Source organism: Apaloderma vittatum, unplaced genomic scaffold, assembly GCF_000703405.1.
Source record: "Apaloderma vittatum isolate BGI_N311 unplaced genomic scaffold, ASM70340v1 scaffold2018, whole genome shotgun sequence".
In the NCBI taxonomy this organism is placed as follows: domain Eukaryota; kingdom Metazoa; phylum Chordata; class Aves; order Trogoniformes; family Trogonidae; genus Apaloderma; species Apaloderma vittatum.
The window spans coordinates 22,808-49,756 of NW_009732179.1; the positions used below are offsets into that span (position 1 = coordinate 22,808).

Below are 26,949 nucleotides of genomic sequence, written 5' to 3' on the forward strand. Positions count from 1 at the left end.
CAGATCTTTGTCCACTCAAGTAGAAAAGCCAGAGAAAATTGCTTTAATATATCATTCCAGAAAAAGAAAAAAAGAAAAAAAGAAAAAAAAGAAAAAAAGAAAAAAAAGAAAAAGGAAAAAAGCAAAAAGCAAAAAGTTTATTTTCACTTACTGGCCTTCAGAGAGTTGGAGAGTTGATTCCACACTAAGAACTGCTCTTAGCAAGTGGAAGAGCACTTTTTTACTTCATTATAAATAACATGTTAGGCACAACTAGATTTTTTGTTTGTTTGTCCACAGGACAGGAATGATAGTGCCAGAGCTGCGTGACCTTTCCAGCTTGCCTCTTCTCCTTCTCTTGCCACCTCCATGAGAGACTGCCTGGGGGCAGTCAATGGAAGTCAATGCTGGCTTGGGATGTAGTCGCCAGCCGGGGTGAGGGGTAACCTCTGACTCACTCCACCACCAAAGATAGAATCACAGAATCATAGAACGCTTCAGGCTGGAAAAGACCCTTGGGATCATCGAGTCCAACCATTGACCCTACACTACAAGTTCACCCCTAAACCATATCACCCAACACCCCATCTAAACGACACTTGAACACATCCAGGGATGTCGACTCAAGCCCCTCCCGAGGCAGTCTGTTCCAGTGTCTGACCACCCTTTCCATGAAGAATTTCTTTCTAAAATGATGAGGAGGTGGGAGGACGTCCAAGGAAAGGGGAAGTGTTGTCACTTGGAACTTTTCCTCATTTTACAGACGCCTCAGCTTCTGTGAGTCATGACACACAAGACCTGTGATGGGGTCGGAGCTGTCGGGCCCTGTGAGGGTGGCAGTGTGAGTGGGGAGGTGCAGGGTGCCAGGGAGTGGGGAGCTCCAGCAGCACCCTGGGGCTGTTGTGTGGTGCCTGCACTGAAGCCTTGAGTATGAGGTTCATTTGCGAAACAGAAATTTGGCAAGCAGCTGTGCTTACCATCTTAGGGCCGTGGTGTGGAGCTAGGATGGCCTGACAACAGACCTGATGCCAAGGGAGTGGGAGGCAGGGCTCAGCTGAGGGAGCTGAGATGGGTGGAGAGCAGTGTTCAGGTAAGCACGCCATGGAAAGGAGACCATAGGCACAAAGGAGAAGGCTTCCTGTGCATGACTTACACATTGTACAGCAATGAGAACATGGTTGCAAGCCCTGTTGAAATCCTTTGCAAGAAAGAGTTTGGCTATGCCCATTTAAAACCAGCACAATACTGGGTTCTGTGCAGAGGTAGCAATCATCTAGAAGCCAGACTGAGAGTGACCCAACTCCGAGGCCACCACGTAGGCAGGTGTCCCTAGGCACTGCAAACTCGCTCTTAGCTTTGAAGGCTACTGCTTGCTTCCGCTGTTGGAGTTACGTGCTCAAAGAAGGCGCTGGCTCTTAACTGCACGATACTGTGCAGGTTGGATCCTGAATAAATCCAAGCAACCAGGCTTTAACACCGTCAAGGAGAAAGCTTCACAGAGAATCACCAGTTTTTTACAAAGACCTACACAAACACAGTAATGCCACCTAAGTTCACTGCAAGCACCAAGGCAAATGACTGTACAGGAAGAAAAGGGATGAAAAGTAGGTGAAATTTCAAACTCTCAAGATGGATGAATGTTTCAGCTGTTTGCTTTTTTCAACTTAAAAGTGCACTTTCATATTAAGTATCTTAAAAGAACAGATTTCAGGAGAGTGTTAATAAGAGAGTTGTGCCTAAATTAGAACAGAATATGCATGTTGTGATCAGTACACAGCTCTCCAGTTTCAAAGCAACTCTAAATAATTGAACACTTCAATCGAAATGGTAGCTGACAGCTCACTAGAATGATACGACCTAGACAGAAACATCGTTTCCTCTGCTCAGACTGGCCCCCTGTTAGCTCCAAATGTTATTTATCTGCACTGCATGCAGAGTCCTACCGTTGTCCACTGTACACAGTCTGTGTGGACCATCAAAGCTTGTGCCATCAGCAGCAGGAAAGAGAGCTCTCCTGCTTTCCAGCTCTCACTGTAATTTCCAAAAGAACTGGAGAATCTGAAACCGCAGCCTAAGTCACCATTTTAGACACTTCAAATATTAAAGACTACTCCTTTAGGAGCCACCAGGTGATGGAGCCTTTGACTGTAGGCAAATATTAAAATACACAAATAAATAAGCATCAGTATTGCATTTATTTTCACTATGATCCCCATAACAAGCTTTCTAAATAACAGGAAATTACTTCAGTTTCTTATTCCAACCTCCCTGTTCTTTCTCACTCACTGCAATAAAAAGAAGTATAAAGTCCAAATACTGGCAAAAGATTTAGAATTGAGACTTGATTTCCATTTGTCCAGGACTGTTGTCTAAAACAGTGTCTTTCTTTGTCCCTTTAGGTCTATGCTCCACTCCCTCTGATGAGAAGCCTGAGCCAAGGTCTCACAAATCCGGGGAACACCTATTACATATCAAAAATTGGGTTTCTTTGGTCTAAAAGCTGTGGATGGAAAGATAGTGTGTCTGCTGAGGGGCAGTTACTCCCTGTCTCAGACTGGAAATAGCCATTGAGCAACAAGAACAACATGTACTGAAAATTTACTAGTATGTGTGAAAACTCTGAGTTAAAGACTCTCTTTCCTTACAATGAATTTCCTGACACAGTGTCTGCTGTTGCCTTACGTTACTCTGGATATTTTCATCAGATATCCAATAATCATCTGCTTGCAGGGGAGATGCTGATTCTTCCTAACACCATTCTTTACCTTCTGCTGTCTTATCTGTTCTTAAACAAATATTCTTGCACCTGCTGGTCTTCAAAGGAATGAGATCCTGAGGTTTTAAATTCCCAGTCTATGCTTTTTGGTAAGTAGTAGTCACAAGTTCACTTGAGGAGCTCCTTTCTTTTTGCTACTCCCCAAAAGAGGAAAAGGTAGAATAAAAAGATTTATGGATTTATTGACCGTCAGTGCAGGGCCGGGTAGTCAGTCCCCCAAGTATCATATTTTTAGCTGCTCTGGCTGCTTAGTTAACTTCTCATTTGCTCTGTTTCCCAGGAATGACATCAGACAGGAGAATTTTTAGTAGCTGCTGAAATTAAGTGTCATAACAGAAATAAACCCACAAAGAGAGTTTAGTTTGTGGAGTGCTGGCTGCCCAGCCTCCTGAGAGGGTAACTGAGTGAAACTTCAGCAAAGCTCCAGGGACTGACAACATCATTTATTCTGTACAGGATAAATCTAAGACGCAGTTAAGCTCCTTTGGAGTAAACTAGCTTAAACTGGTAAGTCAAAAGTCACTGCAACTTTCAAGGCCAAAATGAGAGATATCTGGACCATGTAATCTTACTGGAGATGGAGGGTGAAAGAAAGATGCTTGCAATGGGCTGGTGCAAACAGAAAGTATAACTTGGCCATGTTTCCCTAGAAGAATAAGCTATAGGGAGGGTTTTATGTACAGGAGGCTGGCTAAAAGCAAACGTCAGACTGTGAACAGAGGGAATAGCTCTTCTGTATTTGGATGGAATATGTGAAACGTACACATCCATAAACTAATAGGCTTGCATCAAAAGAAACATCCTTATGCATTTATTCTTCTATTAGATAAAATCCTGCTTGTCTTAAAGAGTTAAAAAATTATGTCTGAGCAAGATGACATATAAAGCAATTGAAGTTTTACTTTTGGTGAAATTTACATTATTTCTCCACTAACTGATAACCAAACCATTTCAATTTATTTTTTTCATGTAATTGAAGATGCTCCTCTTTCTGCTCCCGCTGTTTAAGTTCTGAGCATGAAGGGACAGAATTTCAGCTAGATGCCCAAGGATCTAACTACATAATTCCCATTACAGTTAATTAAATAAAATTATAATAACTAGAATTAGAACCCAGGGATTTATCCTATAAAGTAATTTAAAGGGACTGATGGATGGAAGGCACTATACCATTTTAATCAAATTACTGCTGACTCACTCTGAGTGAAGGTTATATAACCAGAAATGCAATTGCAAGTGGATCCAGAATAAATACTGCTCGATATCAAATATGTGCAGAGTACTGAAGAAACAGGTCTCCTCTCTAAGCAAAATGTACCAAAAAATATACAGGGAAGCATATTCTCCCAAGTTTTAATGTACTTACCACACAGCTGAAGTTTGGAATAGTTGCATATTTGTAAGAGTAAGGGTACAGCAGCATCTGTGCATACGCATGGAACGACAAATAGGCTTTTATTTGTTTCCGATGTTTGCGGAGAAAATGAGCAACAGCCTTTACTTCAGGCTCAGACTCAGGAAAGGGACCACAGTAGGTGTCATCGCATGGGTGGAATGAAGCACCTTCATCTAAAGAATGAAGGAGAAAGTTAATGGTGAACGATCACAGAGAATTTCCAAGGGTCAGCTTCTGGCTGAACCTCTGTGGGCCCACGTGCAGAAGTGTGAGAAGCAATAAACAAATCGCTTTCTTGTGACTGATGGACATGAGCAGGTGGGACCTCAGTACAGCAATCTGCTTGTTCATCTAGTAGACCAACTAAGTAGCCAATTGGCCAACTGCATACGGTTCTCCCCTGAGGATATATATTTTTAACCCAACATAAAAAAGACAGCCTGACGGCATTGTATTTTCTTCCCTGCCTTTCTGTATAAGCAGCAAATTTTGTGATAACATTCCAGTATTAAACCTATCGAAAGGTCTCCGTTGGTTTATCTGAAATCAGAGAGCTGTACCTCTTTCCTTAGTCACTGCCAAGACAAACCTAAACCTTAAGAACCCTGTAACACACTAGCTACCACAGTCATGGTTACAGTGGTAGGCAGATAACCTCTATAGGCATTATTGTTAAGAGACTGGTTTAAAACCTGGGAATAGTTCTCGACTACTGCCTATTTTTACTCTTATGGGGAAAAAATGACAAGCCACATGGGATGATCGCTCAATTAGCTAAACCCCAAATCATCTCAGTTTGCACAGGGCTTAGTTCTCCTTCAAGTTTGGGTCAGGGGTTCAGTTATGAGGATATCTTTCACCGCACCAACCTGCTCAGGTGGCAGTGAGCTGCAGAAGTGTAGCCTGCCTGTAATATCCACTGAAAGATGAAACTCAGAAAAGGAGATGTGGCAGTGGCTCCTTCATCATTTAGCAATTCTGCATCTAAGCCACCATCTCATTTACAGCTTAGGGCCTGGGCCTAAAAGCACAATATTTATGTAAATCCACTGAGCTCTTTTCCAGATTTTAAACTGCCGCATGTTTTACACTGACCCACAGAATAATAGTTTGGTCAAGACATTCATTCCCTGGTGTCATCAGGGACTTGCAGCAGCAGTGTTTTATTAGCCTTCCTTTGTATAGGAAGTACTGCCATCCTCAAATAATTAGAAAAGAGCAGTGTGTGAGAAGGCATAATAATATGAACCAAAACAGGGTTATGCAATCAACCTAATGTTAATTAAGAAGTGGGAGAATTTCATACTGCAGCTTCATTTGTAATACGAAAATTGTGGCTACCATTCAATGGCCACAGGTGGGGATTTCAAAAGGTATTAGTGCTCAGATTGTAGAGGATATGGAAGGGTTATATAGAGGGCAGATGGTCTCCTCCCTGCAGAACAGATGGCCACCAAGTCATCCAAATCCCAAAAGCACTAAGCCTTGATGTCTTGTCAGATAATGTATAGCTAAAGGAGAGCTATTTAACAGAGCCTCCAGAGCCTTTGCTTTTTTTTTATGGATGCTTCATCTCCCATAACAGTGCTGTATAATGAATCATGAAAATGGACATCAGTGTTTAATAAACAGCAGAATCTTACAAGCTAATGGTAAAATGACCCAACATTAAAATATGACTCAGTTTAATGACTTTCTGTGAAGAAAAAAACTCTCTAAACCGTCCAGCCTACTATCACAAGCCATTTTCAATCCCAGCTGTAGTTAATGCTTTTCCGTAAGTGAAACTGTCTGGTAGTAAAAAGACAGGGCTTCCACTGGATAACGTAAAGATATCCTCAATTTTCATCCTGGAAGTTCCATTAAAGTAACATGAGAAGGGAGAAAACTATACACTACATATCAACTTCTGTGAAAATTCTGAGTTACAGTCATGAGAGTAAAATGGAACTGCATAAAATGTTACCACACTACCTTGTTTTTTACCTGACAGCATATCAGGGGAGGACAAGTATCCTCCAACAAAGGAAACGTGTTCAGAGACTGATAAAACAAATGCTTTGGTACAGAAGGAAGACTGGGAGGATGGATGATCTGGAGCACAATTCTCAAAATTCCTTGCAGCCACTTCTTCTGCCAGTGTGGGGTACTGTTCTCGGTGGGCAATGGAAATTGGGTTGCACTGAAAATTTTAACTCCCCTGTTGCTCTCCTGGGAGCTGTAGATGAAGCTCCTTCAACTGGGTTTGCCCTATGACATAATTTAGTTCTAAGTACCTCATTATTGGCTTTAAAGACTCTATTTATTTCACGAACATTAAACCACTGTGCTAGATATTGCACATATATATTGCAAGGAGCATTTTAACCCAGAGATATTGCTGTCAGTATTCACCTGGGGCCGTGTGCAATTTGTGTGCGCTATTTTGGACACAGGGCGCTGCAAAATGAAATCTCCCACTACCAGTGATACAGCTCTTTTCTTGGTCCCTAGAGAATACAGAAGCAACATCATAAAGCTCACATCAAAGTCCTACACTAGAAGGGAAGAAGAAAGCAAAAGGGACGCTGTGTTATCTTTCCCAATGAGCTCAGTGCAGTTGGCATTCAGCGGCTTTGCTGGGGATGGATTCTGCCACAACGCACCTACCTGGAAGCCCCACAGTGAAGTTCAAACCTGTCTGCAAACTCTAAGGGTGCCTGCACGGAATTAGAAGGTTTCTACAAGCATATGCAGGATTAAATGTTAAACACACCATGATTATCGATCCTCAAAGTGAGATATGATCCAGATTCCTTTCTGTCTCATTTAGATTAATGAGAACATGGGGTGCCCGGTGAGGATCTTCTGAGTACCAGTCAGCTCAGTTCATGAAAGAACTCTTTATTCTCTGGCAAAACAGAGAATCAGACAGAGTTTGAGGTCTGGTGAGGGAAGCAGAGAATGAGTTTGGTGGGATGACAAATGACCTTGAAGGATTTTTTATTTTTTAAACTCAGGATGGGGACCTGTCTATCATGTTCAGCACAGGGAAGAAATGCAAAAAATAATGGATTACGACACACAATGTGTGTGTGTATTGTTATAGTTTCACTCAGCCTAGAAAAAAATGTTTTTTATTAAAAACTAAGCAAACATCTTCAGGACTGAGTAAAAAGTATGATTTATTACAGTGGCTAGGGAGCAGGAGAAGGGAGGAGTTTTGATCCCGAGAAAGATTAATTAAGACTAAAAAGAAAATGCACTGTGTGAGTATTAATGTCGCACTGATAGGTACCTGTAATACAGCTATGAAGGCTTTTTATGAGAACTGTTCGTTCCAACTACACTGGTGGCTATCATCTGAACAGTAAATTTATGTCCCCCAAATACCTGCAACTCCGACTTACGTGCTGAAGTAAAAGATGATCACACTGCTGCAGCACTTTGGTTCACACCTTTACACTATTTTTGCAACGTAAAATTTCCTTACAGATCGTGATATCAGCCCTGGGACTGTCTTCTGTAGCGGAAGAATTTTCACCTAATGCAGGCTTTCTGTAACTGCTCTTGTGTCCCAGCATAGGTCCCAGGTCTGTACTGTATTGAATGCATGCTTCTGTTTACTCTCACTCATTTGTGGTATCTCCAGGTAGATTATTCACACTTGCTTTTATCCTTATAGTTCTCAAAAATCTGCTTAAAGAATCCAATCGCTGCAAGCCAGACTGTATGGTGCCTACTCCTACTGCAGGCAACTGGAGTACTGAGGAAACATCTAGAGACTTCCAGTGGAAGAAGGATGGGCTGAAGGCAAGGCCCTTGCGCTAGCGCTATGCAAACACAACTTCTGTCTTTACAAGTTTATAATGTAAATAAGGAAGGTGAATGAATGCTGGAGAAGAAAACAGCTGCACAGAGAGGTGAAGGAAGCTGCGCAAGATGGGAGAGCTGGTCAGCAGAAGAACCATGTGTGTATTGCCGTATTTCACAACCAAGTGCTATTACTTTCTGCTGCACTGGAACTTGTAGGGCTGCTTACTCCTCTGTGAGTTGCACTGCCGTAGGATTCAATAAAATACCATTCAGTGGACCCATTCCAAATCTTCCGCTAGTATTTCATTACTGGTGCATTCTCTATGGAAAATTGAGGCCAATTTTTATGAAAGTATTTACAGAACTGCTGGGAGTTTAAAATTGGATCTCCATGCATTGAGAAGCACCTTCTTTCTTTATTAAATCACTAATAATAATGGTCTTAAAATATTCTCAGACATTTCTCTGTGAGGCCAACAAAGCAAGTCTGACATTTCCAAAGGTAAAGCCATTTCAGAGAAATAATGAATTAAATAAAATGAAGTTTGAAATATTTCCTAAAGCTGTTGTTAAGTAAATTTTGAAATGTGATGTGCCAGGCTCAGTACCGTGCTTCAAATTATTTACATGATTGCAGAAATACAGAATAGCGGTATGTGTGTTTTTTTACTTTTGCCACAATCATTACGAAAACTTTTTACTTGTGATGTTTCCAAAGTTCAGGACTTTTATTTTGTTAGAAGCTAGAAGGCAGATTTGAGTTGTGGCTTTTGCCTTTATGGGAAAGTAACTTCGACTTTAACTATGGAAAAGAGAACACTTAACAACAGATGTGACCTAACCTACTTACTCTGTGGATAATTAAATACAGGGTAATCTGAACTGGTGGACCACAGTATCTCCAGACTTACCACACCATTTCACTTTCCAGTTTCGATTAGCATCAACACCATGACACCGAAACCTTGTGTTCTTTGACCTTGTTTTTCTCCAAAATCGATCCTAATACAAGTTACAAAATAGTTAAATATCAATATTACTATATCTTGCAACAATCTATTTGTAAACACAACAAACCAACCCTGGTAAACATATTCAGTATTGTATTTTAACTGGAGTAATTTATTTCCATTTTGCATGCCAGAATAGATAGACAAGACTACACAGGTCACCTTCGAATGATATAACAACCATTCAATCTTTCCTGTCTGAACAATTGTTTGAGTAATACTACTGATGCTACTTACATTTGTCCAGCTAAAATGATATCCATCCACATTAAACACTGGCATGATATAGAAATACAGATGAGTTAGCATCTTTCTCATGGCAGGATCGGTCTGGTATGTCTGAAGAGCCTAAAGCAGAAAAGCCGAAGAAAGTAGTTTCAATAATAAAAATAATTTCCTGATTAAGTATTGTCACAGGTTAAGGCTGTCATGCAGCCTTTGGCAGCAGAGAGATCTGATCTCACACCACCACTGACATCCTTAGAGCTGTACTTGAAAGACTCACATCTTCCTGCAAATATGATTAAAGGCAGCATGTGAACACGTGATAAAGGTGTTTGAAAGACCCTATTCTCTCTGCTTCCCAGTCAATTTCAATAACCAAGAAAACACAACTCAGATTACAGAGAAGCAAATGCATACAAACTGTTTCCTGATGCAGGAGCTGAAAGTCAGTGGGATGGATTCTTAGCTAAGGAAATGAGTTTAGCTCCTATAAGACAATGGAGTGCTGTTGTTTCCACCAGGTGATAATTCAGTGAGATCACAGCAGGTCTTAAATCATTTAATACTCACATTATATAAGGTTCTGTTGTATTCAGAGTAATTTACTGTATGTACAATCAGCAATACAGGTAGCTTATTCCTTTATAATAGAATAATAATATAAACTTTTTGACTACCTCAAGTGTAGGTCTTGATTCTGTAAGGTGAGGAACCAAGCATTTCACTGGACAGGTGGAAAGTGTATCACAGTGACGCTGGGTTCAGAGGGACGCCTGAGGCTGCCTCCTCTCCTCCCGCTGCTGTGATTACAGCCCTCCGCTCTGCACTAGTTCTGGCCCTTCAGATCCAAGAAGTATCCAAGTATTCAGATCCAAGATTTGCTCTGAAATAAACTAAGCTGAAAGCTTTCCAACTGACAAAGGCCAGGGAAGAGTGTGAATACAGGAATTCAGTGCTTCTGAGCTCCTAACCATGCAGCTGCTTGGAGTATTGATGCTGCTGCGGGAGCTGACAGATGTTTGTCGTGAAATACCTGTAAGAAATACCCGTGCAATTGGGTGTCGGGCTGAAATTTACTCATGGAGGAGGCTGAACATTTTTGTCTTCACTGAGGACTTAGAGAGACTGCTAAATACTTTTTCTATGCCGTCCGCTAACAACCTCTGTCATGCAGCACTGTCCTGGCCCAGCACTTTGTCCCCAACCTCCCCTCCAAGCAGTGCTCTGCACAGGCCGCTGTCATGGGTTTCAGTCGCAGGTCCTTCAGCCTCACTTGCAGATCCAATTCAGTGCTCGTCCCTGTGGCAAAGCCACCAAGTCACCCAGTGCTGCTCCTCACTGAGCTCCTCTTCTGCCCCAGCCAGGCCAGAGGAGGAGAAGGTGAGCAGTAAGAGGGCAAAGGGGGCGCAGCACAGAATGACATGAGGTGTAGGCAGCAGCTGGGACAACATGGCATGGAGCACTGCACAGCGGGACGAGATGCGGAAAGTGGGGAGGGTTGCCATGGGGGAGAAGAGGATGAGAGGGCTTTTGAGGTGAAACTTGGTGGAGCTATGGGCTGCCTGGGAGAAAGTTCCTGGCCAATGCAGAGATCACAGGTCCCCTTGCCCAAGTGCCAGAAATTCCCCAAAGATTCTTAGCTGGAATGGTATTGTGTTTAAATTCTATTTACTTCTTTAGGAAGCCACATGAAGGTATAAATATATTTGGATAAAGATACTGGTATTCAGGGAAATGCAGCTGTAGTAAAAAGTAATTTTGTCAAAACAGAGGCTGTGGCTGCTCAGAAATAATGACCATGAATACAAGGGCATGTGGTATTCCACATGCAGAACACATCCTAGAGTAACTAGGGCTACTCTGTGCATTAAGCTAGCCCTGCACTTCAATCTTCACAGGATTAAGAGCCTATACGGTAAGTATGGATGTTAAATCTGTAAGGCTGTTCTTACAGTGGAAAAAGAACCAAGCTGTCCCCAAAATGTGAGGCAAGTAAAGTAACATTTTCATCATGCTTATTTCAGGGAGAAGTATTTTGGCTGGGGAGGAAATAAGGCATCACACACCACTTCCTTGACTTTTTAATGCTTCTTGTCTTTTTAGACAGTATTAACAAATTAACAGGTTGTGTCTCCATGGTGGGTATTTACATAATGATAATGAGATTGGCATATTTGCTTGTATCTGTATTTATGTATGTCATTCTTCTGCTGTCAGTTAATTGTGCAGTTTGTTACACTGTACTGTATTATAAACTATAATGTTATAAGATTAGATTTTTTAAAATACTTTAAAAATAATCTCCTTAAAATAACTACAGATAATTAATTAATTTAAGGTAACACACTCCTTAAAAATTGCATGGATGAGCTTTGCAAATTTTTCAGAATCTTTCCAAATTTTCAAAAAGTGACATAATGAAAATACTTGAATTATGACTTACTAATGTTCCACATGTTTTATATCCTGTGCAAATACATTTTCCTTGATAGGCAAAAGCACCACCATTTAAACATCAAAACAAAACACGGACTGCAAAATGCCAGACACCCTTTCATTTTTTAAAGCTATTCTGTTATTCCAATGCCTTCCGTCATTGACAAAATACTAGGAGAGACTTTATAAAGCATTATAGACCCCAGCAGCACTCTTCAAAATTTTAAGTCTTAAAGTTGATACAGAGCCAAATAAGTCAATCATTCAATCCTGTTCTTTAAAGCATATATGATTTATCTTAATAAATTGGTTATCCTGTTAAGAGTAGCATTTCACTGAAGATCTAATGAATCTGGTGTGGCTTTCTTCTTCATGGAAAGCAAGAGCGTAGACGGTGTAACCAGGTGTGAGATCATATTCACTCTTTCTGCTGAAAAAATTTTGTCCTCCCTACTGTTTGTATCTGACAATTTTCTCCGATATATGTAATCAGACAACGCAGACTGTATAATCTTTCCTCCCTGAACAGGGAGGTCTTTGGCAATGTGCCTTACAGTTACTAAGGTACGTCCTTGCTGGAGCAAAGCCCACAATTCGCCTTTCGTGACGTGATTCTTGAATCCTCCAAACACTGATCATGCGAATCACCCTCCTCCCACCAGTGCCGAAACATTTTCTCTTCCCTATGACACAGGCAAGACGAATATAAACCACCAGTGAGTGAACTACATTGTAGTTAGCAGAGAGATCTCTGAGTACAAAGTACTGCGACTTCACACGCCTTCATTCTGCTTCCCCACCATGCAATCAATAGCAGCTTTGCTGCTGAAAGCGCACAGAGCCGGGCTGGCCCAATAAATGCTGAATAGTGTTATTAGAGAATGAACAGATGATACAGGAACCCTGCCAACACCATGCAAGCAATCTGCCTGGGGGATGGGGAAAAGGGCCGATGATTAATAGGAGGGGGCTCAATCATCTGGATCAGCGGAGTGGCGGTTGTTGACAGAGCTATGCCAGCTTAGGCTGGCTAAGGATCCGGTCTATAGGAAATTTAATTTTGGGGACAAAGTGAACAAAAGAGCTATACTGTAAACTGACAAGGCAATAAAAGGCAGGAGCCTAAAATGAATTTAGGATGCAGTTGGGATTTTTATAGAGTAAGGGGATTGATTGAGAAGGACAAAGCAAGGAGACAGGGTTGAGAGAAACTCTGCAGTTGAGCTTAATAATGATTTGCTGTCCCACAATTATTATTAAATTTAAGGTAACAGTCAGCTTTTGCTCTGTCTGGTTTTGAATTAAACAATCACATTGAATTAAACAGTTACTATTTTAGCCCAGGCAATTGACTCCATTGTTGTTCTATCAGAAATTACACAAAATTGCTTTTGACATAAAGATATCAATTAAAGCATCCTTTGTGAATGTAACATACAATGCTTTACTATTGTCTGTACAACTTACACTTAATAGGGTGACACTATGATCATTGTCACTTTATCACTTTGGCAAGTTAGCTCTGTTTCTGTACTTGGAAGCATTATATCTTTTTATCTCCATTTTATCTTTTACTGCTAGTTTCCTGCTTTGGCACTCAAATCACAATATCCACGATAAAGGATAAGATATTACTGAGTATCTAAACCCAAACATCTTAAAACAATGGGGCAAATTTTCAAGGCTGGAGCTTGAACTGTGTCTGATTTATTTCTTTTTCCCCACCAAGTAAAATCCTTCTTCCTCTTTGGGAGCATTTCCTACAGGAGGAACACAGAAACAAAAACTGAGAGAGATGACGATGTGCTGCAACTACACTGCAACACTAAGAAGAGAGACCATAAAAAGTTTGAAAAGAAGGACCTGCAGGATCCCAAAGGCTTGCTTACACTTGTACTTAATGATGCAAATGGCAAAGATGGAGAAGCAGAGAAGAGGCAGAGGGACGGCAGCATGACTGATGTGTTAGAGGAGGAAATAGCAGTTGCAGGAAGATTGTGCACAGCTGGAACCACCCAAGCAAATGCAGGATCTTGTGAGGAAGAAGCTGGACAGAGTAACACAGATCTTAGTGGAAACAGGAGACACAACTTCTGGGTTCCACTCTGAGAGACAGCACATAAAAAGCATCATAGGTTCCATATAATTCAAGGACTGCCTAGCAGGGAAAAGGCCTGAGCTATTCTGAAGAACTGAAAGGGGTGACACAAATTTCTCTACATCTTGGGTGGTATACAACAGAAAAATATAACATCCTAGTTATTGTTGGTCCAGGGTACTACATATTGAAGGCATCTCAACAGAACTCACCTGAATACATTGTTTAGTTAAATTGTTGGGACACAGTTAAATAATTAAGATGCAAATTATTACTTGCAGTTCAATTTCTGGAACAACTAAATAGTCCAACACACAGAATTTTCTTTCACAGTCCTTTCTCATGCTCGGTAGTGTTTCTGCACATCAGTAGTTTTGCTGAGTCCCTAATTACTCGGCATTGTTCTATAGCAATGGACTGCTAAAATATAAAGCTGAATTTTCTTTCCTAGGTCAAGCAATGTGTTGGTACAACAACATGAATTCTCTTCATGCCTTGAATAAGAACATACCCTAGAGCTTACAAGCCTTCCCGGGGTAGAATTTGAATGTCCTACTGATTAATACTTATATAGGAGATTGTGCTAGCAAGTGTCGTTGAAGAATTCCTGCTACAGGCACAACACAGCTGTAGGGTTACCTTTATTTTATCAAGATGTATTCACATTGTGAAAAATGAATAGGTGCAAGCAAAATGAGAGTAATTTTTACCTTCTCAAGATCATGGGTAGGCATGGGGATGCAGGCAAGTAACTGAAAGTTTCTAAGAGAAACAATGCAGCACATATTTCTTTTTGGAAAAGGAAAACTGGAAACCATTTTAACCAGCTTCTTTTGCCATTGTGAAGATGTCACAGAAAAGGAAAGCAACTTCTCTGAACTGTCCTACTGATGAATAGAACCTGGGAAAACCCACCATGGACCAAAAGAGGAAGAAATACCGGGCAGTATAAAAATGGTTTGCCCAGCTGCTTTTAAACAGTGCATCACATGCCTCGTTGTGGTGATATCATGGTACTGCACTCCATATTTTTGGCATTGGCTTAGATTTTATGCATAAAAGAAAGAAAAGCATCCTAACTGAGGACACTGTCCAGGATACTCTTGTTAGCAGTGTTCACTGCTGCTTCATTTTCCTTCCTCTCAGAAGTGGTGCACATTAGTAATTTCTGTTTTCAGTAGCAAGGACATGCTGGAGAGATGCAGATGCTGACAGGCGCAGCATTTGGAGGATGAAAAAAAATCATGAGGATAAAACAGATTCTGCACTTGTGCCAGCACCTCTTGCTGTTGAAAGGCGGATGAATGAAGTACTGAGTGAAGAGGGTGGAAGGGTGATCTTGCTGACAGAGAAAAAAAAATAGTGTTTCAGGCAGAAGTTCCTGACAGAGAAGAATGAGTTAGTTAAAGATAAGTAGGGCTGAGTGTTTCAAATATAGATGCTGCAGCATGAAACAGATGCATTTTTCCTCCAGATAATGGATATACAGGGAGCACCCAGGGAAGTTACTTTTTTCTGAGGTTAGGCAGCTAAAAAGATAGCTGGGGAAACTGGAGTCTGGCAAACAATAAAAATTAAGCTCCAATGATTTACTGAAAGAGCTCCAGAGCATTTGTACAGAGATCTGTCACCAGATGACAGGTCCTTCAAGCCCAGTCTTCATGGTGCCATAATCACTGGTAGCTATGAAGGAGGCTGCAGGGGACCAAGATACAGCCCTGAGAAGCTTCTGGCCTTCCTAAAACAAGAGTGACCTAAAACCTGGAGAACAGGAAGAAAACCCATATAGAGAGACGTCATAGTGCAAGAAGATATGATGGTTTCAAGAGCAACAAAAAAATTCAAGACAAACCAACATCAGCTGAAGAGCCTTGGCTAAAGAGAACACATCTCAGAGAGAAGGAATGTATCCAGCTAAAGAATGAAAGGAAAAAGCTACAGGTACAGTGTTTGCTTTGGCCTTGCATGCCTCTGATTCACTTTGGAATATTTCAAATTATTTCAAAAGCTCTTCAAGTTTCTGAGAGCCAGCACTCAAAGATATGTTAAGAACAGCGGCATATCTGTCCCTAGGAATAGGAGTGGCATAAAGTCACGTCCCTGCATCTTCTTCTATGGTTCAAAACCCCTGGCTGGGAGAACTAAAAAAAAATGGAGATGGAAAGCCTATCATGAGAGGTGAACTCACTACATTGTCTCAGATAGTAACTAAATATAGGTGTAATGAGCATCCTTTAAATTAACATTAGTCTGAAATCCCAGATTGTGGAAAGGTGACACCTCAGCTGCACCTGTTCAAATGTCTTAAATCTGTTGATAAGTGATAGGTCAAGTGTATGAACTTTAACGACATTAGTGTGTCACTTCACATAACTATCTTACACCCCTCCCAAGTGTGTAAGGTATCTCTGAAGTAGGCGAAAAACTGGTATCTGAGTTTCATAACCAGCCAGTATTTTGAGGCTCTAGTATCTATGGATAACAAGGGGAAATAAATTTTCTGACTCCTAAAGGGTTACTAGTTTTGATGGAGCTCAGCAAGACTCAGAAATGATCCAGAATGTGAAGTTGTTTTCCTCACAGTGTGGACTTCAACACTGGAATGAATGACTGAGTGTTGCTTTGACTGTTGATGAAGGCTATTGCAGATGTTTTGTCCATCAAGACACAGACTATGGAATTTTGCAGAATGAGTATAAACGCTACATTGGCTTTTAGCAGATCTTAAGTAGAAATACTTATAGCTTTATGGCCTTCTGGCCACATAGCCTGCAAGGGTCTGAAGAAGAGCCAACCCTTTTTAACACTGATGCTGTCTGGTTCTCCTGCTTGGACTGGCATCTGATCCCACTGCTGTCCTCATTCAGTTCTGTATATGTGCATGTGCTGTTATTTTAGGTGTCCTCTCTTTACAGTCAAGCACTTCATAAACATTCCTGAGGAAGAATCTGAGGTCTTGAACCCTGCAAAATTCCTGGTAAAGACTGATCTCTGGGGCCAGGTCCACAAGCCTAATGACTTGCTAATTGGCAGCATCTATGCCATATGCATCCCACAAGGGGACTCATAAATCGGTCTCAAATTTAGAATAGTGGGGGCAGGTGTTGCCATTTTGCATCTTGGAGAGTTGTGTGTCTCTCTCAGCTCATTGTTATGGAGCAAAACTGCGATTCAGGCCTGGTTTTGGCAGCAATCAATACCACCGTCAGCATTTAAAAAAATAAATTACAAAAAATCTGCCCCTAGCCTCTAGCTTCTTTGTCTGGGGTTACCTGTCTACTCCCTGGGTGCATGATGAAGCACGAACACATTATCGTGAATAATTTGGGAACTCATAAAATTGAGATCATAAAAAACACGCACACTTCAGAAATTTGACCTTTTGCCTTACATCTCGCAAACTAAAACTATAGAGAGTGTAGTGGTATTCTTTTCAGATTTGTGATTCTTTCGAGATGAGACACATATTATGTCCCATCTTTAAGGGATAATATGGTGCCACAGGATGAGCAGGGCTTCAGAGGGCTGTAGATTTGGAACCCTCTACTACACAGCTCCTTTCCAGTGGGCCTGTGGATAGGGGTGAGGGAATATTCACAGGCCATCCAGCAAGGTCACTGCCTAAACCAAACTTATCAGGTCACCCTGACCAAATCCAGAAAGCTCAGAAGCAGTTCTGAACATTTATTCAGCAAAGACCTCAGATACTGGCTAGGTTCTGTCACAGAAGAAACAGAGGGCAGCACTGCTCATCCACAAAAAAAAATCCACAACGGTCTCACATTAAAGAAAAGTAGCTATGTGCAATGTAAGCTTCCCCACACTCAAAGACTAATAATATTTTGAGGAAAGTCCTCAAGACTTAAACATCTGAAAAAGACAAGAGCCTAGGGAATCTAGGGAAAACCATGTCACAGTTCACATTTGAGATGCCTATATACTAAATCCAGTCAACTATGTTGGTCTTCATTTTTTTTCCCTAAGAAGTCCCACTTCTGAAGATGGGAAAAGAAGGTGATGGTGGAGGTTATTGAATTTCCGAAGTGTGAGGCTATTTGAACCTTCATTTGAGGCCCCGGTGGGGCCACTCCCTTAGGGAGATGCACTTGGATGTTTCCCTTACACTTGCCAATGCATACTTAGAACATTTTGCCAAGAAGTACTATCAGTGCTTGCTTCTTGAAGGTTTTTAATTACATTTCTTGAATTTTATAATCTTGAAATAGAAATTCCTGCATCAAGTACAAAGAATAGTGCATCATCTTAAAGTCACAACTCCTGTATGCTGTTTTCTGAAAATGTCGTATAAATGACATTTCAAGGTTAGACATCATTGATGTGGATCAAATGTCAGCATTTATTAGAGGGAAGAAAGTCAAACCAGATGTAATGGGAATCCTCATCTGCTTCCACTAAAAGTGAAACAGAATTGAGTTTTGATGTTAATTGGAATAGCAGCCTGTGAACCATATTTCAGTTTTTTGAAACAATGGTAAAATCCTAAATTTGAGGTCTGGATAATTTGATATCTGAATTCTGCTTCTTCTCTCACAATTGCACACCCAGTGAAGACGAGTTCAATGTTCTTAACATATATATATATATGACTGTGCTTTTGCAAGAAGTCTGTAAGTTTTGTTTCTTTGTTTCTGTGAGGACTATTTGATTTTGGATAAATGCATGTTATGTTTGATAAACTTTGTCTCTAAAGTCTACTGCTTTCCTGAAAGCAATAACACATAACAGTCCCTTTCTTTCCAGTTTGTAATACTTACTACCACATTTTAATGTATGATTAGATCCCGTGGAGTCTTTTTAAAAATCCAGACTAACAAAATTTTTTTTAAAAAAAAATTACTGTGGACACGAATTTGGGTTACATTAGATTCATTTATCGTTGCAAGTTGCCTTCAAAGTAGTCCAACACACAATCTTTTCCATTTCCTTTTACAGGTCCTCTTGCTTCCCTGCTCCACCAAAGGTCTCTTAATATGGCCGCTCTCAGGACCTTTTTTCCACCCCTTTTCAGCTGAGTAAGGCTTGATATTGGGTGGGACTTGGGTGTAACCTAACTGGTATTCTACTACAATACAGGCACAAACACTTCTCTGTGACTCATTAGCTGGCACCTAAAACTTTGATCCTGTGTACACACAGCATCCCCTTTCTTGACTTGAAACTCAATGACCATGAGGTAGGGTTTTTCGGAGTCCACCAGGATTGCTAACCCTAGTAGAAGATCTGATTATCTTTAGCTGAGAGACCACAGGCATTCAGGGACATCTTCTGCAGAAACAGTGACATTGTTATCAAGAGCAGATCTACGGAATACAGAGCCAAGACTAGAGCTCGTGTTGAAGTAGATTATAATAAAGAACCACAGAAAAAAAAACAAACAAAAAGACCAACCCCCCAAAGCAAACAACAGTCTTCACTCTCCTGTTGTTTGTTTCAAAAGATGAGTAGGCTGGTTTTGTACTTTCAATTATATTATAACATAACGCAAAACTCCCGTGAGTTCTCTTTTTAATCTTTTTTACATCTTTCTCCCTTTTTCGCAAGCTCATCTGCTCTTTTCCTCTAACTATTGTCTTTGCCCAAATACAGAAAAAGTCTGCGTAGCAGGCAGCCTCTTGCCTTCCCACGCTCTAGCCTTTCTCACTTCCCAAGACTGCTCTGCCTTAATCTGCTTTGCATTTCTAGATAGATGAGAGCCAGGTCCTGCTCAGCTGAACAACTCCAGATGCTTTGTAGAAAGTGGGATGCTGCTGCCCATGCTTTGTCAAGCCACACTAGCAGCCAGCTCCTCACTGGCACCTTCACCCTACGGTAGGTGGTGTTTCCCACTGCTTGCAGCAAATTCACTGGGACTTAGAAGCTGCTGCTTCCAGAGGTGCAAGCAAGATACCGAGGGTTCCCAAGCTGGATGGAAATATCTGGTAAAGTTTGCAGAGTCCATTCTTGAGCCTGAATGTCAAGTGACACTCATAGATAGAAGCTGTTTTCTAAGTGAAATCACTTGAAAAGCCTAGTTGCACACAGGAGTATGGATATTTTAATAAAAACAGGTGACAGAGATCACAAGGGTGAAGGGAAAGCTCGATGAAACATTTCACGCTGCCTGCATGGTAAAGGGATGTGTGTATGCTGTTCCTGCTAGAAAAGAAGCTAACATCACATAAATCCAACATTTTCTTTTGCTTGCTTTAAATCAATGGGCTTGTGGTGCTATTCCTTAGAGTCAACAACATGCCAGGAAAAACTCTGTTTCCAAGCTGACTGCCCTTTCTCAGAACTGCCTGTAAATGCCCGGGAGGATGGAAAGTGAGCTGCAGGGCTGCAGAGGTGCTTAAGGGAGGAGTTTGCCCACATAAGAGAACTGCAGAATTTGAAGCATGGAGAGACCTTCAGTTTTCCCTGAGTACTAAAGGTAATTCGTTTAATGAGAAAAGCAATATCCTAAACCAAACTATCTAATCATTTTATGTCTTCTCCTCTCCCAGTCATTTTTAATATAAAGATGGAGAATAGATGCATAATGTATCCTTACCCTGATGCTTCTTGCTTTAATGCTAGATTAAAATATTGTTCAAAGGAAAGAAGAAAATATATGTCGTTTCTTGACTGAAAAGGACCTGGGGATGTTGGCTGACAGCCAGCTGCACATGGGCCAGCAAGCAGTGTGCCCAGGTGGCCAAGAAGGCCAACAGCATCCTGGCCTGTATCAGCAATAGTGTGGTCAGCCGGACCAGGGAAGCGAATATCACCCTGTACTCGTCACTGGTGAGGCCACACCTCAAATTCTGTGTTCAGTTTTGTGCCCCTCACTCAAGGAAAGAGACCGAAGTGCCAGAGCATGTCCAAAGAAGGGCAATGAACCTGGTGAATGGTCTTAAGAACAGTGAGGTGCGGCTGAGGGAACTGGGGTTGTTTAGCCTGGAGAGAAGGAGGCTGAGAGGAAACCTCATTGCTCTCTACAACCACCTGAAAGTAGGCTGTAGTGAAGTGGGGAACTGTCTTTCTCCCAAGTAACAAACAACAGGAGAAGAGGAAACGATCTCAAGTTGTGCCAGGGGAGGTTTAGACTGGATATTAGGAAAAATTTCTTTACAGAAAGAGTTGTCAAACACTGGAACAGGCTGCCCATGGAAGTGGTTGAGTGACCATCCCTCGAGGTATTTAAAAGATGTGTAGATGTGGTGCTTAGGGACATGGTTTAGTGGTGGACTTGGCATTGCTAGGTTAATGTTTGGACTCAATGATCTTAAAGATCTTTATCAGCCTAAATAATTCTATGATTCTATTTTATGATTCTATGATTTTGGCTTCCTATTTCTATGGATTTATACAAAAGAGAAATGTCTTTCTTAATCTAAGTGGTTAAAGCAAAGATATTGCTGAAATGATCTGAAGCAGTACACAGTGGCACTGATTTACCTGGACCATTACCAGAATTACAATCTTCACATTTTTAGATCTTGGAATAAAATCCTACTTCTTATCTCTGCCAATATGTGTCTGGCATATTTTTGTCCTGTGCCTAGCTGTGTCTAGCTGTCACTATCAGCTTCGTTTATCAAGCACTTAAGTGTTCTACAAATGAAAAAAAAAAAAGCAGAGTATAATAGCTAGTTATTTATCTAATTAACAGTATACTAGATCAGTTACAGAAAAAAATACAATGCTTATTGAACTGAAGGAACTGTAAACCATTAACCACTTACTTCTTTCACGAACCACTGACAGAAGGCAGGGCCAATCCACTCTCTTGCATGAATCCCACAGTCCATCCAGACAGCCTTCTTGTAGGGCCGTGATCTTTTACCTAACTTCAAGTGTGAATATTCATAGAAATATCAATAGATCTCATGAGAGTAGTGAAACACAAATAATTGAACATCAGGAACACTAAACCATTTTCAATTTCCTAGTATAAAGGAACATAAATTTATTGTTTCCAGAGGCATGGCCAAGATAATGATATGCAGTATGCCAAGATAATGAAGATGATCTATGGGAAAGAAAAAAGAATTTAAAGGAAAAGTGAGATCTGTCAATTCTTTTTTTATGAGGAACAATCACATAGATGCTACAGGAATAGCTTGATGCAGAATCAAATTTTCAGAACTCTGCAACAGCAGATGAAAGTACAGTCAAAGTAAATTTTTTTTGTGTGTCTTGCTGACAGAATTTAATTCATGGTCCTAATAATGTGATTTGAGAGCACACAGCCCTGGATTTTTGTCAGTAGCTCAAGAGGAAGCTTATGTGGCATGTGCTGAGAAAGGCACCAGAGTACTCTGGGGTGTCTCTCTAGCACAACTGCTTTCCAAGTTGTCTATAAACACAGTATTTTCCAATTCCCTTAAACCCAAATCCTCCTAATTAAATTTGTCCTGCAATCCATCTCCATGTATATCCAATTCAAGTGAATAAGATTTGGCTTTTAGTTTTTCAGCTTTTTTTTTTTTTGTGTTCACTAAAGATAACCATCAGAGAGATACTTTTATCTTAGTAACTCATCCCTAGGAAACACTGTTAAGCTGTGTCTCTGGTGTACACGCTACAACCAAAGTAATAAAGTCTCTGTCACCAATTCCAGATTTTAATCTGAGTAATAACTATTTATTCTTTACCTTGAGTACAAACAGTGGCCTCCCTTCATAGGATTTTCCAACAGAGAACATGTGAACAAGATCTGAATGAGTTTTATTCAGATCATACATCCAATCCTGGATCTGGAAACACAGGAATAAATTGTTGCTTCAATCTTTACATTTCATGGGAAGCAAATGTAACACATTTGACAGAAATGGGGATCAGTCTCTTCAACCAAGTAACAAGTGATAGGATAAGAGGAAACGGCCTCAAATTGTGCCAGGGGTGGCTTAGCTTGACTATTAGGAAAAATTTCTTTACAAAGGATTATCAGGCATTGGAATGGGTTGCCCAGGGCAGCAGTGGAGTCCCCATCCCTGGAAGTATTTTTAAGAGCTGTGTAGACATAGTGCTTAGGGATATGGTTTAGCTGAGGACTTGTCGGCGTTAGGTTGGTGGTTGAACTCAATGATCTTAAAGGTATTTTCCAACCTAGGTGATTTTGTAATTCTGTGACATTTGTTAATCTCATCTCTTATTCCTCTCTGGTTTTGGATTTTCCTGTAGTTTATATTTTGTCTTTATTTGTTTGTTTCTGTTTTCACACTTGAACTGTCCTTGGGCTCTCACAGCCCTACCTCCAGAGGCTGGATGCAGCCTTCAGCCACATGGGATTTTTTCCACAATTCGTTCTTGGATACTACTGGAATGCACTAGCTGTCCATCAAAAATCTTGGTACAGGACTAATCTGCCATTCTTACTAAATATTAATGGAATAAAGAAAGAAGGTCCCCAAATCAGCCTGCCAGGACACAGAATGGCAAACAGACTGAACTGCAGGATTCAGTGTTATTCGTTTCACGGGCACCAGATTCTCGTTGAGGTGCAGCACCCTCCATGCTCAGCTCAGTGACTTTCTTTTGGACAGTCTGAAACTATGTATGTGGACACACTAAAATCAACAGAAATCATTTACCCAGCTGTCATCCAGGATAGTATCCCTCAAGCATGAATTTGTATCTAAGTCATTTTAAGTCTTTGGGTCTCTTGTGCAAATACTTAAGCAGTTGCTCATACTGCTTATGTAAATGACTAAGTGAGACTAATCATTCACTGAAATCTCTTATTCCATCAGAGTAAAAGACCTACTTTAAAAACAAAACCCAGAAGCTATCAAAGAGAGTAGCATGTAAAGATAAGCCTTGAATACAACTATTAAATATATATATATTTTTCAAGAAGCTATGTATTTCTGAAGAAGAAATATTTAGAACACTTAGAAGATGAACAGGCAACGCTAACTCATAGACAGAGTAAAATCTTAGCCTTATTAAAAACAACAGTTTAGCAAATAAGAGGAACAATATGAATTTTCACATACTTCTTCTAGGGAGTGATACACTTCATAGTTATACTCAGAGAGGGACCTTCGATTCCTATATGACCTCTGTCCAGTTTGGTTTTCTACTGCTTTCTGCAGGTCTGATATGAGAATCCTAGGTAAAAAAAGATAGTGGTATTACTGAAAAACTAGTAGAACACACAGGCTAAAGCATAAAACTAATCATATTAAGAAGCAATATAGCAGGAGTTAAACCATCCTGACGTTATATCACCTGTTATATTTTGACAATAGAGTGCTTCAAGCTTATTTGAATGTATGCTGCCAAATAAATACTCCAGCTGCTTTGAAACAAAAAACACAATGAGCTCATTAAGGCAGTAAAACAGAATGATGTAAATAATGTAGCCAATGTGAAGAAAAAGCCACTTTCGTTTGTTTATGGAACAGCATTTGCTGTCTCCTTTTATAATCTAGTTATATTATGTGATAATGGATGTTCCAAAGTTGATTTCAAAATCATAAAAAATATTTTTAGGCTTAGAAAAACATGCACACACTTTCAGGAGTTATTGTACTGGCACAGAACACTACATACACCTACCACTTTTAGAGCCAAAACAAAAAAAGAATTTGGCAGCATTATCATTCTGTCTGAAACACAACAAACAAAGAAAAAACCTTAAGTGTGGTTTGTATTATCTACTCTGCAACAGTAATTTGCCAGTTATTTTAAAATACCTCAGGAAAAGCATGAATCAATACTAAGCGGAAATTAAACAGGCTTGCATAAAAAGTGAGAGGTTCTTTGCATTACAACCAAAATGCAGAAGCAGTGGTATAAGCGGAAAGCTTTCCTATTTCATGGCAAAATCAAATAAGGATACAAGTATAAAAAGCTAATACAGAAATAGCTAAAAAGAATTATATTGAAGAAGTTGAAGTAGCTATCCTTTCCATGACACAGTGGTAGGAGATGGGAATATTGCCAGCGACATCAGTGACAACATCCCTGTAAAAGTGGGAGTCACCCTTGTGTATCACCTTCTCCTGAAGCATGGCAACATGTAATGACCACACCACTAATTCATCATTCCTGTAAAATGACAGTCACATTCAACCTTGTAAAGTTTCATAGGCACTGGCTGCAAAGATTGAAAAACGATGGAAAGAAACTGCATTCACTATGATTCTAACTCCGTTGTACAGTAGAATCAAAGACAATAGGTCTATCTACATATAATATCAAAGTACAGGTTATCCCTACCTTCAAATGTATTACTGAAGTAATTGTGTAACTGGGAATTACACCGTTCTACATCAGCAACTTTCATTAAACAAACTAAGGGCTTATAGTCTTGACTTGCAACGTACTATACACTCTAAGACCAGTACTGTAATGCATTTAAGCCTGTAGTTAGATTAAAGCCGTGGTTTTATTGAAGTCATTAGGACACCTAGTATGTTAAAAAATAATTGCCTGCTTTGCTGAATTCTGATTAGTGTAAGTGCCTACCAGGACCAAGCTCTATTTGTTCACTTTTATAAGAAAAGATTTAATTTCACAACTCCTGAGTGTTTATGTGTCTGTACTCCAAATGAGATTTAATAATCTTTCTTTACTCTTAAATGACTGTGTACTATGTGCGCTCGTAACACAAAGGCTCTTCCATACCTCAGGTCAGAATACAACCTAAGCGGTTTCATTGCCAGACAACTTACAACCGAAGCAACTTGGTGCAATAAGAGTTTATCTGATGCCTGGCTTGTTTTCATGACCATCTTGTCATAAATCAGACACTGGGACAGACAAATCTGTCTTACAGGCAAGGGCTGGTCACTTTGTTCATTATTAAGGCTGCTTTAATGCTTCCTGTCTTTAGAAATTTGTCATAATTTAGGCAGACATCACCCCATCAGTTTTGCACGGTATTTGCCTCAAATTTTCCAGTTCTGAAAGGGATGTAGCAATTTATTTCCCTTCCAAATAGTGTGTCAAAAATAAAATAAAATAAAATAAATATTGTGAGAAACAGCCATGAGAAAATGAGCTGTATGAAACCTTGCCCCATGGTGCTTCAGCTCAGCTGTGCTCTGGGCATGGTCGTGCCTGCCAGCCCCGCTCCCCGTGCTCCCCGGCTACAGCTGTAGCTGCTCTCAGGGTGAATCCTGAGGGCTCCTGAGGAGTTACAGACCTCAGCAGGCTTGTGAGGGCAAGCACATGCTTGTCCAAGGCTTTAAAGGGTTTTGCTTCTGACGGCCAGGATCCAGTGGACAAGGAGTCCAAAATGGTCAGTGGGGAGATGGACAGCAAAGAAAAGAGTCTGGAGCTGACAAAACACTGCCCGGCTTCCTTCGAAGTCTGCACAACTTGTGTGCCAAATGTCAGGAAATTTTCTCTGTGGAAAATTAAGGTGATATTGTCCTAGTATTTGTAGCACATTTCAGACAAACTGCAGAGACTCTTTACTCTTGCAGCTCTTGCCTGAGCACAGTCTGCTCTGCAACCTAAGCAGAGGTCTTCAAGTCCGGGGAGTGTTTACAACACCTATAAAATAGCCTTCTGTCATTTCATTAAAGGTGATTACTGTGAGCAGGAACAGCAGCAGACATGAATACAACTGCCTGGGTGCGGTAATTAGGGGACATTTTTTTGTATAAGCACAGGAAAACAATTACAGCAATCTCCATCTCATTTTTAAACACAAACAAAATTGAAGCAGTGTTGAACCCACATGAAAGTCCCTCTGAACTTCAGCTACTGGGCCTGCATAATTAATTTCCTTACATTTGTTTCTGTATTTTTAGAACAACAAATAAGAGACCATTGTTACAAGAAGACAGAATTCTGATAAGAGTATATATAATTTCTGCCATCCTTTTCTCACTGAGAAATAAGCATAAATAGCCTCACGTAAGGCTTTATTAAGCAAATGTTTGAGAATTCAAAGAACTCATCAGTTGCTTATTCAGATGTTTCAGCATCTCACTGAAAAGCTTTTAATGACACAATCACTACTCTTGTCTAGTATATCATATTGATAGATATGAAATGATAAGTATACTCCACAACTGTCTTGAATGCTTTTAAGAAGTGCTATAAATGACGTGTGATTCTTAGTGTATATTTGTTCTGTATCTTGCATTGGGTGAGAAGGAATGGAGAGTTATAAAACAGAACTAGCACATTCCTTTATAATTCACGAAAAAGGCTCGTGTCCACATTTGCAGCACACTTGTAAACAAACCTTGCTCCTGTTAAATTCAGAGAGAGGCAAAGCAGGCTGTAGAAT

General features: G+C 40.4%; 1 protein-coding gene across 1 annotated transcript in view; it reads right to left on the bottom strand.

Moving 5' to 3' along the window:
• CPA6 (carboxypeptidase A6) overlaps positions 1–26,949 on the bottom strand; it is a 34,837-nt gene that overhangs the window by 3,301 nt on the left and 4,587 nt on the right. Inside the window, exons 3-8 of the mRNA XM_009875413.1 lie at positions 23,696–23,810; positions 22,352–22,453; positions 21,440–21,544; positions 9,194–9,304; positions 8,858–8,948; positions 4,122–4,324 (exon numbers count right to left, since the gene is read on the bottom strand). Of these exons, the coding sequence (XP_009873715.1) occupies positions 4,122–4,324; positions 8,858–8,948; positions 9,194–9,304; positions 21,440–21,544; positions 22,352–22,453; positions 23,696–23,810 (727 nt within the window). The remainder of the gene's footprint in view (positions 1–4,121; positions 4,325–8,857; positions 8,949–9,193; positions 9,305–21,439; positions 21,545–22,351; positions 22,454–23,695; positions 23,811–26,949) is intronic.